The sequence below is a fragment of the Cryptomeria japonica genome, chromosome 4 (assembly GCF_030272615.1).
Source record: "Cryptomeria japonica chromosome 4, Sugi_1.0, whole genome shotgun sequence".
Lineage (NCBI taxonomy): Eukaryota > Viridiplantae > Streptophyta > Pinopsida > Cupressales > Cupressaceae > Cryptomeria > Cryptomeria japonica.
The window spans coordinates 694,511,832-694,529,052 of NC_081408.1; the positions used below are offsets into that span (position 1 = coordinate 694,511,832).

General features: G+C 39.2%; 1 protein-coding gene across 1 annotated transcript; it reads left to right on the plus strand.

Annotated features, from left to right (window-relative positions):
* The first annotated feature begins 12,223 nt into the window (after positions 1-12,223).
* On the plus strand, positions 12,224-13,890 carry LOC131875333 (anthocyanidin-3-O-glucoside rhamnosyltransferase-like). The gene is made up of 3 exons (XM_059219425.1): positions 12,224-13,053; positions 13,221-13,305; positions 13,735-13,890. The coding sequence occupies exons 1-3, from the start codon at positions 12,224-12,226 to the stop codon at positions 13,888-13,890; spliced, it is 1,071 nt and encodes a 356-aa protein (XP_059075408.1).
* The last annotated feature ends 3,331 nt before the right edge of the window (positions 13,891-17,221 follow it).

Sequence of the window (17,221 nt, forward strand, 5' to 3'; positions counted from 1 at the left end):
TTTTTATCGCAAAATTTAGGCCCGTTGAGCATTAAAGAAAGGGCAGGTAAACCGCGCGTTGAGAATTAATAGCAGGTCATTCATTCAGGCTGACAAGTTGATCGTGGTGGCGGCAGGACGTGTACGGTTTGATTGAACGGTTTTAGCTGCATAGGGCATGGTGATTGGCGTGATGGAATGAGGGGCATGGAGGAGGCACTGGCTACGCAGCGGACAAAATGGCCCGCCCCATGACATGCCTTCTCCATGCCCCCCATGCCATGTGTACTTTTTGATTGGACGTGGTGGCTCTTTCTTTCATGCACATCAATTCGATTTGCTGGCATTTGGCCATAGGTAAAGTGTGCTCAGTGTACGAACGAGTCTATGCAGCGATCAAATCAAACTCAAAATCAGTCACGCTACGTTCAAAGGAAAGTGGAAAACGCGACAGCTAAAAGCAATCCAAGGCACACTACTACATAGAAGGGGCATTTGAGACGTTTATTTAAGACAATATATAATACATATTTTAAATGTAACATGTATTTTTTATTGTTTAATTGTCTTAAATTAAGACAATAGAAAAAAACTTTTTCTAAAATAAAATTATTTTCCCCAATTTACTTCGATCTAACTCATCAACGCAATATATTTCTTCTCTTCCCCTCTTAACTGATTCTAACTAAACTCATCAACGCATGTCTCTTCTCGACCGACGGTAGGAGCATAGCTTTTCTGCAACTCTTGCTATCATTGTATTCCACGATTTGAGACTGCATCTCTCTGAGGTTCCTTGTTTCACGGCGTTCATTATCAATGGCGGGAAGGAATGGAGGGGTTCTATTTAACCTGCAAAATCCACCCATATTTTCCCATCCGGCTAGCAGAGGCAGGAGCTACGAGGGAAGCAGGAGCACCGGGAGCAGAGGTGGGGATGCAATAGAACAAGCAGCAATTGATCCTGAAGGCATATCCCAATCTGGGTCGAATACATTTTTTCGAGGGTTTAGAGATCGATGCCATAGCCCAAGTTGGGTTGATTCCATTTTTCAAGGTGTTCCACATTTGCATGCGAAAACAAAGAATTTGTACCCTATTGAATGCTTTGGCTGTTGCTGCTAACGTGGAGACACTGTTGGGCGCAGGGCCCTCCTTGCAGATTCATCTGCGCCTGGAAATCCTTAGCTCACAATGCAATAGTTCAGCTTCACATGGCCAGGATAATGCAACTGTGAATGTACAAATCTCTAGGTCTTCTGAAACACTAGCCACACAGTACACTGAAGGTAAAGTGGTCCCTTTTGAACTTCCTGATGATTTGATTGAAGTTATTTCTGAATGGAAAGTTAAAACTATTGTCCTGTTCTTTCTCAAAGGAGTCCCTGGATTCTTTTAAATGAACCCATAATAACTAGGAATGGGTTATAGAGAGTGTTTGGGGATTTGGAAGAGATAAAACAAACAATTTGTACCCGATGGAATGCTTTGGCTGCTGCTGCTAACGTGGAGACACTGTTGGCAGTGCCCTTGTTGGCAGTGACCTCCTTGCAGAATCGGGAGGAGATAAAATGAGATCACTTTACCTTCTTGCGTCTCAATGGTTGACATGGTTGATTCTCGAGCTGCTGAAGTGGAGGCATCTTGGGTTTTCACATTTTGATTTGTTGCGGGTAGGGTCGGTTGGGAAGACTCGTGAGGTCCTTTCAGCTTCTAATATCTCCAAATTGCTAAGAATTAGCTCGCCAAAATGCCCATTTATTATCCTATGTACATTCTTCTGTCTGTAAATAGCTCAATATTTGCAAATATCTCATAACAGTAATACCCTAAAAATGCCCCACGTTGTCAATTTAATTATAAGTATCAACATCTCAGACATGTTCCACAAATCAGGGTTTCAATTAAGTCCGATACCAGACAAAGAGTTATACATAAAAATGTGAAAATGAAACAAAAAATAAAATCTGCTAAATAATGAGTTGCACAGAAGTAAATATGCCTTGTATACTAAAGTTTTTGATGAGTTTGGTGTGATTCATGACCTAAGAGGGTGGAGTTAAAATGAAGTTTAGATGGATACCTGCATAAAATTATATATAATGTTATGTATAGTGATCAGAAAAATAAATATTTGTTCATGTGGGAAGGCTCATAATTTGTTTAGCAACTTCGAGTTAAGAGGATTCTCTCTCTATATTTCTATGGGGAATAAGTTTGCCAAAAGATAGAGTGATCCCATTAAATGATAGTGAAGTTCCACTAAAAGATATCCTAGATAATTCTACTAGAAGACAACACAAATCTGTCAAAACATAGGTTGATTTTACTAAAAGTTTATGACATAGATCCACTAGAATACACGTCAATTCCACTAAAAGTTTATGGCACTAACCCAATAGAATATAGGTCAATTTTAAAAAATTTTATGGCACGAAATTGCTATTATACAAGTCAATTCAACTAGTTCGTTTACTAGTTTGACAAAATATCTAGGGACAAAATCTACCAAAAGGTAGCTTAGTTTTGTTGGATTAAAATCAATCCTATTGTTTTATTTATTTGACAATGATGTGGAGTGTATGAATTTTTTAAGATAACTGATCTTGCTGAAATAAAGCAAATCTGCCAATATACAGGGCATATGATGGTTTCTGGTGTTACTAATGCATATTTCCAGAACAGAATACTCGCTTCTGCAATCGGCCTGAGTTCAAGTCCTAATTATTATTTTTTTTATTAAAAAAAAATATATGCCAAAATATTAACCACCAATGAACATTAAATATTGTGATAATTAAATACCCAGTATTCATTCCATAACGCTCCTGCAGCTTTTGTTCAGAAAACTGCAACAAGTCTCCAACAGTTTGAACACCAAGATCACTCTCTAAGGAGCTCCCAAGTTTACCTCCCACCTGTTTCCTGCAAAAAAAGTCAGCAACACAAATTGAAGATAGAAGCCTCCTTGTACAAATAATCAAGGAAGAGATTATCTATTACTAACAGAAACTAAAAAGTTACCATTAGACGATACTCTTTAAGATTATTTTTCTAAGGAGCTCACAAAAATCTAAGAACCCTGCTCTCATTACACTTCACATCCATGGCTTGAAACTTCTTTCCAATATTTAATTTTATGCTAACAATAATCATCAATTAATTCAAACAATAAAATATAAATTTCAAACCTCTTAGTGTCAACTAGAGATTACATTTTTTTCACTGGCAGAGATGCTAGTAAATCTGGCACACATGCACCAGGTACAATGGTCTACTGTGCAGGCTTATGCATTCCACTTGCAAGTTTTGCCAACATTTACAAGGCATATTTCCTGGTTTACTAAAGTTTTTGATGAGTTTGGTGTGATTCATGACCTAAGAGGGTGGATTTAAAATGAAGTTTAGATGGATACCTGCATAAAATTATATATAATGTTGTGTATAGTGATCAGAAAAATATTTGTTCATGTGGGAAGGCTCATAATTTGTTTAGCAACTTAGAGTTAAGAGGATTCTCTCTCTATATTTCTATGGGGAATAAGTCTGCCAAAAGATAGAGCGACCCCATTAAATGATAGTGAAGTTCCACTAAAAGATATCCTACATAATTCTACTAGAAGACAACACAAATCTGTCAAAACATAGGTTGATTTTAGTAAAAGTTTATGACATAGATGCACTAGAATACACGTCAATTCCACTAAAAGTTTATGGCACTAACCCAATAGAATATAGGTCATTTTAAAAAAAATTTATGGCACGAAATTGCTATTATACAAGTCAATTCAACTAGTTTGTTTACTAGTTTGACAAAATATCTAGGGACAAAATCTACCAAAAGGTAGCTTAGTTTTGTTGGATTAAAATCATCCTATTGTTTTATTTATTTGACAATGATGTGGAGTGTATGAGTTTTTTAAGATAATTGATCTTGCTGAAATAAAGTGAATCTGCTAATATACAAGGCAAATCCACTCAAACTAGCAATTGAATGTTAGACACAATTCCATATTTACTTCTGTGCAACTGTTTGTGGAAACACCATAAACTGAATTTTTGCTAAATCCATCTCACAAACCATGACCTCGGACTTCCACTGTGTTAACATTGAATCATGTTATTTGTTTCCTTCTTCCCACTATTTCATGGAATTAGCCAATGATATGCCCTTTTTCTTTAATTCTTTATTTCCCTTTGTCAATTGTATTCAAAATATCTCTCTTTGCAATTAGCTTGGTATCTCTCTTCTCTATTTGGTTTTGAAGCATTCCTGTTATTTGTACCTGCTGTTTTGAAGCAATCAGCTTGGTATCTCTCTTCTCTATCTATATTTTAGAAAACATTGTTCTTGTTGTTACATAGCATGCTTACATGACTGTATCTTACTAAAACATTGACTTTAAAATATAGATAGAGTAAAGTCTCGTGTAGTATATCTAAATGCATCTGAAATTGATTAGAGCAACAAAAAAACATATTACATTAGGTCAAAGACTGCTTATGCATTTACGATTTCACTGTAGTGATCAAGGGTCCCCCATCCTAATGGTGGCTCAATATATGAGAACTCAATGTTGAATCTTCAACTTCGGCGTCATGGTCTTCAGTGTCATTAATGTGGACTTTGGCTTCTCCTTTTTAATCATCCTCTTTCTTGTGCTTTAGAGGAGTCTCTTTGTCATAAGACCAACTAAAACACATATTGCGTCAAGTCAGAGTGCTTAACATGTTCCATTTTTTTTTGTAAATTTGGCATTATTATTATGTAATGCAACATTCACAACCTGTACTTACCAAATTTGCAAAAGAAAACCTTTTGACCTTAGGAAGTATGCACAATGTTTGACAAAATGTGTAAGAGTATGTGGTCATCCATTTTTGGATATTCATCCTTCAAATTATAGATTTGTCATTACATCAAAATTTTATAGGTGCAATGAATTAAAGAAACATCCTGGTAGTTAATTCACAATATCAATTTTCAGAAATGTTGCAATTAGTTCAGCTCATAATTAAAAAGAATTAATCTCTTTGTTACTTGTCTTCATCACCTTTCTCTCTCAACAAAATAGATGCAACTTGCATAAATACAAGTGGGGGGATTTAAATAAATAAATTAGATTTATTTATTTGCAAGGATCAATTTAATTAAATGTAAATTTAATTAAAAAGGGAGAAAGGGAATTTAATTAAATATTTTGATTTATTTAATTAAAGGCTAGAAAAGGTTTAGGTGAATTTAATTAAATAAATTGAGTAATTTATTTAATTAAATAGATGAATGTGAAGAAATTAATTAAATAGAATTCCATTAATAGGAAGAATGGGCTTAAAATAAATATTAAATATTCATTTAGGAAAGGGGTCAGATTTATACGTCTACAGTTGCCTTCATGTCATATGACATCCTGTCAATAACCTATCATGTTCGAAAACTATAATATATCCCATATCTGAGCTATGATGAATTCAACATAAAAAAGAAGAATGCATGCATAACACGAAGGCAAGTCGAAAATAACAAATCTTGATAGAGTTTATTTTCTAAGTTTACTCTCCCTTTATTCTCTATATTTCTTCTCTCTCTCTCTCCCCTCTCTAGGTCTCTCCTATACTCTCTCTCACCTTCCCTCCTTATCTCCATAAATATCCTTCCTTCCCCCCCTCCATCTCTCTCCTCCTATTGTTTCTCTCTACTCTCTCTTTGTTCTCTTGATCACTACCTATCCCTCCCAACATCTCTCTCCATACCTATTTTTCTGTCTTATTTCCTTCTCTCTCTACCTCACCTATCTACCTCTTCCCTCTCTAGGTCTCTCAATCACTCCCTACCCACCTCTCCCTCTCTTCTTAGATATCTCTTTCTCTTTATTCTTCCCTCTCTCCTCTTCTCTCTCCCTCCCCTCTCCAGGTCATCACCTCTCCCTCCTCGATATAGTATTTAGATAATAGGTTGTAGGATATAAGATTTACAGTATAAGGTACAAGATTGATGGTACATAGTTTAGGTAACATAGGGTTGAGGGTAGTGGTCGTATTGATTCCTCCCTCTATCTCTCCATCTTCCTCTCTCTCTCTCTCTCTCTTCTCTCTCACTTCTCTCTCCATGAACCATGGTCTCCCCCTCCCTCTCTATCTCCCCCTTCCTTACCCTCATATATATCTTCCTCCCTTACTCTCTCATACTCTCTCTCTCTCCCCTCTCCATTGTCTAGGTCGTCACCTCTTCCTCCTAGCCTCTCTCTCCCTCTCTTGAATTTCTAGGTTTCTCCCTCCTCTCTACACCTCCATACCACTCCATATATGTCTCATTAGGTACCTCTATCTATGCCCTTGTATGTATGTCTCCCCTCTCTCTCCCATATAGGTATACAAGATTGATGGAACATTGTTTAGGGTAGCACGGTGGTATTGATACTTCTCTCTATCTCTCCATCTTCCTCTCTCTTTCTTATATATCACCTCTCTCTTTATTCTCTGTCATCTCTCTCTCCCCTTCCTATGTCTATCCCTCCATCTCTATCTCCCCATTCCTTACTCTCCATGTCTATCTTCCTCCCCTACTCTCTCATACTCTCTCTCCATTTCATCTATTCTAACACGTGTTTCCCCTTACAAAGATACCTAGAGGGCAAGAGAGAGGTTAGATAGCTAGATTAGAAGAGAGGGGTGAGATAGATAAAGGGGGATAGAAGAGGAGAGCTGATGAATTAGGAGAATGAGAGAGAAGATGAGGGAGAGAGAGAAAAGAGAAAGAGAGGGCTAAGGAGGGGCAGAGGGAGAGGTATACACGGAGTGAGATACCTAGAGAGGTAGATAGGTGAGGGAGAAAGAGAAGGAAATGATAGAGAATTTAATGAAGAGAGAGAGAGAGAGAGAGAGAGAGAGAGAGAGAGAGAGAGATGGGTTATATAAAGATATAAGATACCTAGAGGGGGAGAGAGACATGAGAGACCTAGATAGGGGGAGAGAGAGAGGGTTGAGATAGATGGAGGATATAAAGAGGCTAGTAATGAGATATGGATGGATATGTAGAGAGGTGGAGAGAGAAAGTGGGAGAAACTTAGAGAGGGGTAGAGAGGGTGTGATGGAAAGCTGGTGATGTTGATGGTAAAGAGAATAAGAATTAGTAGGGAAGGGGAGAGAGATGGGGATAAGGGGTGAAATACATGTGAATCCTATATATACCCACTTCATTCCACTACCACCAATAAAAAATATTTAAGATAAATTAAAATGACTCCTTCAACCCTAAATCTAGAACTTTATTGCATTTTATTTTCCCTAATTTAAACAATGTATACTTCATGATTTTGCCATGGATTATACCAGACAATATCATGTGTACTAACATGTGATAAGCATGCAAGGATAATTACCTAACAATCTCATGTGTAAATGCCTCTATTACCTAACTTGAGGAACATTCTATTATATAAACATGTGATAAGCATGCAAGGATTATACCAAATAATATCATGTGTAAATGGCTCTATTACCTAAAGAGGAACATTCTATTATATAAATCATCCATTTTGTATAACATCAAATATGAAAAAAAACAACACATCTTGCCAACCATGACCTAAGCTTGTGCATGTTTAAAAGATAAAATATGTAATTTAACCTATGACTTTGTGTTTATGATGTAATTTTATCACAAATCTACAAAAACATGAAATGAGGAATACACTTTTGTTGGGGTGCACATGCTTCTATTACCTAAAGAGGAATGTTATGGTGTCCAACCATTCATTTGAGATAACATCAAATGAGTTAACATTAAAATAAAATAAATACTATGAAGCCTTTGTTATTATTTTATTTGTGTAGACATTTTAAATTTAATTACATATATCTTGCATCTAGGTGTTCATAGTAAGAATCATGATAGATTTTATCTTGAAATTCGTGAGAACTTTGTATCTCTCATGACTATTTCTCATTCTTCCTAGACTTTAATTTAGCATGTATTATATTTTTAGTAGTATCTCCTAGTCATCTTCATGCTCTTATGTCTAATCTAACATACATGATTCCATCTTACCCTTCTAATACGTTCCTATAAATAATCTTGTCTTTGTGCATTTATTTTAGAGAAGCGAGTCATCTAGTTCTTATCGTAAATGTAGATCACTCAATAGACTTTGAAAGTTTAACTCATTATATCTTTTGATGAATGTTTCACATCTAATAATTCTTGTATATCTAAAATCTCTCTTTCTTATTATTAGACCTAAGGTTTGTTATCACAAAGATTTACTTTCTTACCTCCATTCATTTTTTTTTTTTTTTTTTAATAAATAAGGCTATACAAATTTTGAATTAAAAATATAATACTAGAATATTAATAAAATACTATGGGATCACACCCTTAAAGATTAAGTGAAACCAACTCTTTACTAAAGAAAGAGTTCAAATGACCAAGCCTAAACATAACACACCAAAGCAACTAATGCAACACCAATAAGAGAGGGTTCTTTGTCATCAAGTTGTTTTATTCATGCTTTTTGTCCAAACAAAAATCTAATCTTGAGGTCCTTACAAATGTTTTCTTTAGTGGACTGAACCCACAATAAAAAAATTCATGGAAGGATTTTGAAGATGAAGTGCTCAGGTCATGGTTTGTTCAACTTTCCGTACCATGATTTAAAATATGAAGTGCCCACCAAATATACCCAAGAAACTACAGATTCAGAAGTCACTTGATCGCAGCTCGCCTGTAGCTATTTTGGCTCCAAAACGGACCTTTCGTACAGCGTGTTAGTGACAGGTTAGTCAATCGCAACCGTTAATTGCAAAATCGACGGTATAAAATGCGCGACTAACACGCATGTTAGTCAATCCGTACTGTCATTTTGGAGCTAGAATAGATGCGTCCCACTTGATCAAACTGGCATTGATGCACATGAGGGAACCACTTAAATCACATTACATTTTTAGGCTTAAAAAAAATATGTTGCTTAATGTATGATTTAAAGCTATCAATGAGAGAACGAAATTGTGTGATTGGATTTAGACACCAAATGAAATGGTGTGTCAAACGTTAAACTCCACGCTTCAAAGCTCTCAACACCAGACTGAAAGCGACACACTGAACATCAAGCAAACATGCGTCAATAACGTTTCACTTGCAGCAAAATAGAATAAAAAACTCTGTTAAGAGCTGTTTTATGGGTTTCTCCTCTGTATCACGTTTCTTTTCAAAATGGACCATCTAAACAAATCGAAAACTTAATAAATCATACTGTTTAAACTTTGCACAAGAAAAGCATAATAATTTGTGTTTACCCCAACTATCTATTTGCACTTTCCCAAAGGAGTATCTCCCTGCAGGATAACCAGGCCAGTTGAATCCATATGGTCTTCTCCAAGGTTCGTTATCATTTTGCATTGTAGCTGGGATCATGGTTCCTTGTATCAGCATATGAGTCTCCAAACACAAACAATGCTTTCGCCTTCTCTGCATTCCTGCAAATAAAAGACCAATAAATAAAATTCACCTTAAAATAAAAGAGAGCAAAACTAATGAGACCCAACAAAGATATTGTGCTCACAAGCAAAACGTAGCAAAACAATTGCTAAGGACGCAACGATTTTTAGGCCCATGTTAGCCATTGTGAGATTGATGTCTCCAAGCATAGGCTCTCTTCTGAACTAAAAAATTGACCTGGAGATCACATAATCAACTTGGTAGGCACAAGCAATGAGAGCCAGGTGTTCAGCCACAGTACCATCCATGAGAGACATAGTCAAACTTCTTCTGCACTTGCCTCAGATTCTCTTCGCTGGGTTTCTGTATCACAACTCTTAAATACCATTCAGCGTGTAATTTCCGGCTGCGACATCCAAACCTTGCATGCAGCATCAGAAAATGAAAATGGAATTCAATAGCAATCAAATTCAAAACCTTGCATGAATATGTTTGAAATTATGTTTGGGCAGGAGCGGGAGAAGAATTTTTGAATTGAAATTCAGATTTTTAGACACACGTGGCTACAAACTGTAGCCGTGCCCGTGAGGTGTGACCGGGAGAGTGGCCAACAAAAAGCAACCGCAAACGACAACATGCCTCCATGTCAAAAGTCCGATGGTGGGTCCCACAATGTTTGTATGGTGCAGTATGGCATGAAAGGGCATGCGATTTTGGGGAGCCGCATCATGGCATGGCATGCCGTTTTGGAGCTAGAATAGCTACAACCATTTTTGCATAAGTGATTATGGCTTGTCATCTAATTGCTTGCATTTAATTATAAAATATTATAATTAAAGTGTAGCATTTAATTATAAAACATGTTCATACTGTTATACTGTTATGCAGGCAGTTGGATGACAAGCCATAATCACTGAGCACACTGTACCTATGGCCAAATGCCCACCAATTGAAGTGATGTGCAACGTCCAATCAAACCGTAAACTATACCTATGGCCAAATGCCCAACAATCGAATTGATGTGCAACGTCCAATCAAACCGTAAACATGGCATGGGGGGCATGGAGAAGGCATGGCATGGGGCGAGCCATTTTGTCCGTTGCGTAGCCAGTGCCATGTAGAAGGGCAATGGCTACGTAGCGGACAAAACGGCCCGCCTCATGCCATGCCATGCCATGACCCCATGCGATGACGTGACCACCCCGTCCAATCAAATCCTTCGTGCCATCTTCAGTCCTTTTTGGACATTTTTTTTTTTTTTTTTGACAAGTTTGTAGGGGTGGGGGGAATTTTCTTTTTTAAGTATGATTATATTTTTAAATTGAAATATTTTTTTTAATAATTTTTTATTTTAATTTTTTTAATAATTTTTTATAATAAGTATGACATCTTCTAAAGTTCAATATTTACTTAGTATATTTTCTTTGAATGTTTTTAAGTTTTTATAGTTTGAATTAACTTTTTACTTAAAGAATGACATCTTTAAAGTTCAATCTTCTTTCATTCTTAATATTTTAAAAATAATTAAACATATAATATATGATACATAAAAAAAATTGCACATAAGTAAAAATTGCACATAAGTAAAAATTTAATTCAAGCTATAACTTATTGCTCAAATTTACAAAATAAAATGTATATAATGTATATAAATTACACACAAGTAAAAAAATTAAATTCAAACTATGTAAATATTGTTTCTAGATTGACAATTTAAAATATATTTATTCAAAATTTCATTTGATAGGCGTGTTTTAGATTAATGTTTAATATTGCATATCAAAAAAGTTGTTAAAATATTTGATTAAACTTATATATTTATTAGATTAAATAGTAATAATAAACATACAAAGAAAATATACTAAATAAATTTTATTAATTAAATTATAAAAACTTAAATAAATAAACAATTAATAAAACTTAAAAAACATTATAACTTAATAATGTAGGTTAAAAAGATTAAAAATTAATAATAATTTGAATTAACTTTTTACTTAAAGAATGACATCTTTAAAGTTCAATCTTCTTTCATTCTTAATATTTTTAGAATAATTAAACATATAATATATGATACATAACAAAAACAATAACTTATTATTGAAAAACTTTAAATACATTACTAATTATTAATTTATTATTTTACAAATATAACTAAAAAATAAAAAATTATAAAAACATATTTAAATAAATTATTTCAATTTAAAAAATATAATCATACATTTGAAAAAACAACTTAAAAGTAAATAGATTATAGGAGAGTTTTTTTTTTTTACATTTAAAATATAATCATACTTTAAAAAAAAAATTCCCCCACCCCCACGGACTTGTCAAAAAAAAATGAAAAAATGTCCTTTGCACGAAGGGTTTGATTGGAAGGAGTGGTCACGTCATCGCATGGGGGCATGGCATGGCATGGCATGGGGCGGGCCGTTTTGTCCGCTGCGTAGCCATTGCCCTGTAGAAGTGGGTTTGAAGAAGTTGGCGTTCTCACAATTAACTACGAGAGTTTCTCTTTCTCCGTAAATGAATGATTGGTTACTACTGCTCACAAAGATATATTAATTGTCACACTGACTTACAGGGCCTGTCACGTCGTCACCAGCCGACCAAGCATTTATATTGCCATCAACACCATTCACGCCAACCTCTCTCAACTTTACATTATTGATGCTTAAGCTACGATTATAACCACAATTTATAATGTACTTTCCTATAAACTCAATGGATTGGGTTTGCATTCAGAGGGAGCTCACGTTTGAGTTTCTCTTCTGATTTCTTTTAACTTCAAATAGGCTGCAATTGTAAACAATGGCGACCCAACACCAGCTTCATGTGGTGATGTTCCCTTGGCTTGCACACGGCCATATAACACCCTTTCTAGAGCTGGCCAAGAGCCTCCTCTCATATGAATTGAGAATTTCCTTTGTCTCCACTCCGCTAAACATTGCACGGATTAAAAAGAAGATAGTGCCTGGAATTGAGCTGGTTGAGCTCCCATTGCCATCCGTAGACGGCCTGCCCGTAGGCGTTGAGTCCACCGCAGGTTTATCCGAGATAGGAAGAACAGACTTAATACCGCTGCTCTTCCAAGCCGTAGATCTTTGCGAACAGCCCTTCGCGACATTGCTGAAACTGCTTTCCTCGGATTTTGTCATACATGATACGACGCTGTTCTGGACTCCTCGGGTTGCCGCGAAGCTGGGCATTCCAACAATAAATTTCACGGGGATTAGCATGACATCCTTGAGTTTCGTAATGGGTCAGCACAGGCACGGACTGCCCGAAATCCCCACGGCCAGCGATCTCTGTGCACTGCCACTGGGATTCCCCTCTGAGGTCGTCCGCAACCGACTCTTTGAAGCGCGGAATCAGCTGCCGTTGTATCAAAAGAAGCAACATGGTATTTGTGAGGGCCTCAGCTTCGTGGACCGCCATTGTGTCTCTGTGGAGGAAAGTTGGGCAACGGCTTGCAATACTTGCCTAGAGTTGGAAGGCAAATTTGTGGACTATTTTCAGAGAAGCACCGGGTGGTTAATGTTTCCCGTGGGTATTTTATTGCAGAGCCTCCCCCTGCGGCCAGCTGCAGAGCCATGTGTAAGGGGCTGCTGTCTCGGGGAGACCAGTATGCTTCTGGGGTTGTAAGTCCCTTGTTATTCTCAGCACGTGGAAGTTGTGGTGACGGACATATGGATATGGCCAAGCTACAGATGTGTGAAAACTGGACGAAAAACTTATATAGGGGGAAGCAGAGTACCCCGACCGTTCACGAGAGAATGTATCTACATTGTGCTTTACTTTCCCACAGGCGAAGGTTCATGGTGGAGAAATCCAAGGAGGACCAAAACAGCATTCCAGCAAGCAAAGGTGTTCAGAGCGATTGCAGAGCAGAGGTGAAGTAGGAGCAGCAGCAGAGTAGCAGAGCGACTTGGAGTCCCCGTTTAGGGAGGGGGCCTGGGTCTTGTACTGGGTAAGTCGTCGCGGGCTCACGAAAGAGTCAGTGGTGCGCCAGGTTGAGTTTCAAAGGAGACAGGGTCTTTGTGGATTAGGAGTTTATGTGAGAAGCTACAGCCAGGGGCGAAGTGCAGTGGTGTTTGTACCGGTGTTTCAAGAGTGGACGTTGATCTAGGGGCAGGAACTTGTAATCGGGTGCTGGGGAAGTACTCGGGGTAGTGACCAACGACATAGTTGGAATTGTTTGTAGATCGGGCCAGGGGCCATTCTTCAGATCAATAAAGCTATCTTATTGCCCCAACATTGTGTTATTGTGTAAGGATTCCGCTGTGCAAGTTTGTATGTGTTGTGCAAGTGTGTGTGTGCAGGTTCTGGAGCTTGGGAGTGCTTACAGGCGTAGTCCAAGTTCTTGGAAGTGCTTGGATCTCACAGACAAGTACCTAAAAGATCGTCGGTGCCGCACGGGAAAACCTAGCCCCGTGATAGTTGGTATCAGAGCACAAGGTTTTGATACCCCAAGCTAGCACACTAAAAGGGAGTTCAGTTTACAGCAGTCATGACGAAGTCAAGAGCGGGGGATTCTGACAAGGAGTCAGAGGGGGAGCAGGGCTCGCCCCATATTCATGTCACTGAGAGGTCCAAGACAAAGGAGCGACTTCTTGAAGTGAGAAACCGTTTGGAGGTTTTGGAAGAGATGGAGCTGCTGGCGCGCGTGGAGGTCGCCAAGGTAAGACTGGACGTTGCTGAAGGCGAGATCAAGGATCTCCAAGTCCTGTATGGACATGAACAACAAGAACGAGTTAGACTCGAAGATGAGTTGAAGAAGGCTCTTTGGGAGATCGAGTTTGTCAAGAGTTGTGTTTCTCAAGCAGGGATTACCAAGGGTGCAAGAGTGACACCACCTGAAAAGTATGAGGGTGATCGAGACGACAAGATCATGGAGAATTTCTTCTTTGACATGGGTAGGTACCTGAAATCCATGAGGGGTTTGACGGATGAAGAAAAGGTGGAAACGGCCACAAGATTCCTCACTGGAGCAACAAAGCTTTGGTGGAGGACCAGACTTTAGGACATGGAGGTTGGTAGGTCGGTAGTCAAGGTAGACACATGGGATGAGTTGTGGGACGCACTCAAGGAGCAGTTCAAGCCAGAGAATGCAGGTTGGACCTCCTTCAAACAACTTTCAGACCTGAAGAAAACAGGGAAGATCCGAGATTACATCAAAGCTTTCTGGGTCCTTATGTTGGAATTTCCAAATATGGATCAAGATTTCAAGTTGTACCACTTCTTGAAGGGTCTGGCACCGTGGGCTCAGAACGAGCTATAGAAGCTGAAGGTTCCAAATGTCGAGGAGGCCATTTCAGTCGCGGATCGACTGGTTGACTACAAGGATTTGTCGAAGGCACCGGGTGCATTGGGTGGATCCTATCCGCCGAAGAAAGACAAGAAGCAGTTCCAACCCAAGGATGATGGAAATTCTAAGGGAAAGGGGGACTCTTCTAGTAGCAAACAGAGCGGGATAGGGAAGTCCTGATCTGGTAAAGGTTCCAGCAAAGGTTCGAGAGACGCCGAGTCAAAGACTGACAAGAGAGGGCGTGGGTGTTTCATCTATGGAGGCTCAGATCATTGGGCGAGAGAATGTCTACAGCGACAGAGGTTGAACTCTACACAGATGTCAGCAAAACAGGATGGTCAGATTGTAGCGATGGGTGTGATCCAGCGTTTGGGTGCAGTCAATGCCATCGAGCAGCCTAGGGCAACGACTGCCGAACCTGAGAACCGTAATAAGTTGTGTTACATGGAGGCCCAGTTGAGTGGGAAGTACACAGTGGCTATGGTGAATACAAGAGCTACTCACAACTTTATCTCAGCCGGAAGAGCTAGAGATCTGGGGTTGAAGGTGCAAGCGGAAGCATGCTCTTTCAAGGCGGTGAATTCCTCGTTAAAAAAGATACATGGTATTGTCCGGGACATACCACTGAAAGTCAGCTCATGGCAGGGTCGCATGGATCTGATAGTGATCGAAATGGATGATTTTGAGTTGATTTTGGGTCAGGAGTTTTTGAAGATTGGCAAGGTTGCGGTGATACCTCACCTGGATTCGTTGGTGTTTTTAGATCCGAAGCAGACATGCTTGGTGAAGATGATAGAGAGGCGACAGTCTGGGAAGGCTCCGATGATTTCAGCATTGGGAATGAAAAAGGCGGCCAAGAAGCATGGTAAGGAACCGATGTTTTTGGCAGCGCTACTTGGAGGTTGGGATGAACTTGAAGATGTGCAGGAGACACCCATTCCACCTGAAGTAGAGGAAGTCATTCTGGAGTTTGAGGACACTATGCCAGTCAAGCTACCCGCTCAACTCCCAGAGAGGAGAACTATAGATCACAAGATTGAATTGGTACCAGGGGCGAAGCCACCAGCATACGCTTCGTACAGGTTATCTGGTCTCGAGATGGTAGAACTGAAGAGGCAGTTGGAGGAGCTGCTTGAGGCGGGTTACATCAAGCCATCCCGTTCTCCGTATGGGGCGCCTGTGTTGTTCTAGAAGAAGAAAGATGGAACATTGAGGTTATGTATCGACTTCAGGGCCCTGAACAAGTTGACCATCAAAAATAAGTATCCCCTACCTCTTATTGTTGATTGTTTTGACCGATTGTCTGGGGCAAAGGTCTTCAGTAAGCTTAATCTTAAGCAGGGCTACTATCAAGTGAGGATTACAGTGGGAGACAAGGAGAAGGTTGCATGTGTGACCAGGTATGGGTCATACGAGTTCATGGTGATGCCGTTTGGGCTATGCAATGCACCCGCAAGGTTTTGTACACTCATGAACGATGTGTTCCGACCTCTGTTGGATAAGTCTATGGTGGTGTATCTGGACGATATACTAGTCTACAGTAAGAACATGGAGGAGCACAAGCAACACTTGGCAGAAGTATTTCAGTTGCTCCGGGAGAACAAGCTTTTTGTCAAGAAGGAGAAATGTGCGTTTGCTCAGGAAGAGGTGCACTTCTTGGGGCATATCATTGGAAAAGGTTTCATTCATCCAGATCCAGAGAAATTGAGAGCAATCCAGGATTGGGAACCCTTGCAGAATATTCATGAAGTGAGGTCGTTTCTTGGTTTGGCGAATTACTACAGGAGGTTTGTTGAAGGGTTTTCTAGATGTGTTGCGCCCTTAATAGAACTTCTAAAGAAGGACCGGAAGTGGAAGTGGTCAGACAAGTGTCAGACGACCTTTGAGACACTCAAGGAGAGACTCACATCAGCACCAGTGTTGGCATTTCTTGATTTCACGAGGCCATTCGAGGTTCAAAGCGATGCTTCGGACTTTGCAGTCGGAGGGGTGTTGATGCAGGATGGACATCCAGTGGCTTATGAGTCAAGAAAGTTGCAGGATAGGGAGAGGAATTACCCTGCCCATGAGAAGGAGATGATCGGGATCATTCATTATCTTCGAACCCGAAGGCACTATCTCTTGGGAACGCAGTTTGTGGTGAAGACAGACAATGTTTCCTCAATGTATTTTAAGACTCAGGTGAAGCTCACTCCAAAGCAAGCCAGGTGGCAAGAGTTCTTAGCAGAGTTTGATTTTGAGATTCTCTACAACCCAGGAAAGAAGAATGTTGTAGCGGATGCTCTAAGCAAGAAGGGACAGTTAGTTGCTATTGAAGGGGACCAAGAGGCACAGCCCGGGGCTAGCTGAGTGGAACTATCTAGTGAGGTGTTGGAGTCTATCAAGGAGGGGTACCTGATGGATCTTTAGGCTGCAGAGCTGTATAAACAAGCTAAGGAGGGTAGGACTCAGAAGTTCAGCATCAAGGATGGGTTGTTGTTGTTCACCCAGGATCGAGTTTA

Bases quoted from the DNA above. Each gene is read 5' to 3' on its own strand.
- LOC131875333 (XM_059219425.1), top strand. From the start codon at position 12,224: ATGGCGACCCAACACCAGCTTCATGTGGTGATGTTCCCTTGGCTTGCA. The intron at 13,054-13,220 runs GTAAGTCCCTTG...ACTTTCCCACAG, and splicing joins ACCAGTATGCTTCTGGGGTT to GCGAAGGTTCATGGTGGAGA. The intron at 13,306-13,734 runs GTGAAGTAGGAG...GTGTGTGTGCAG, and splicing joins AGAGCGATTGCAGAGCAGAG to GTTCTGGAGCTTGGGAGTGC.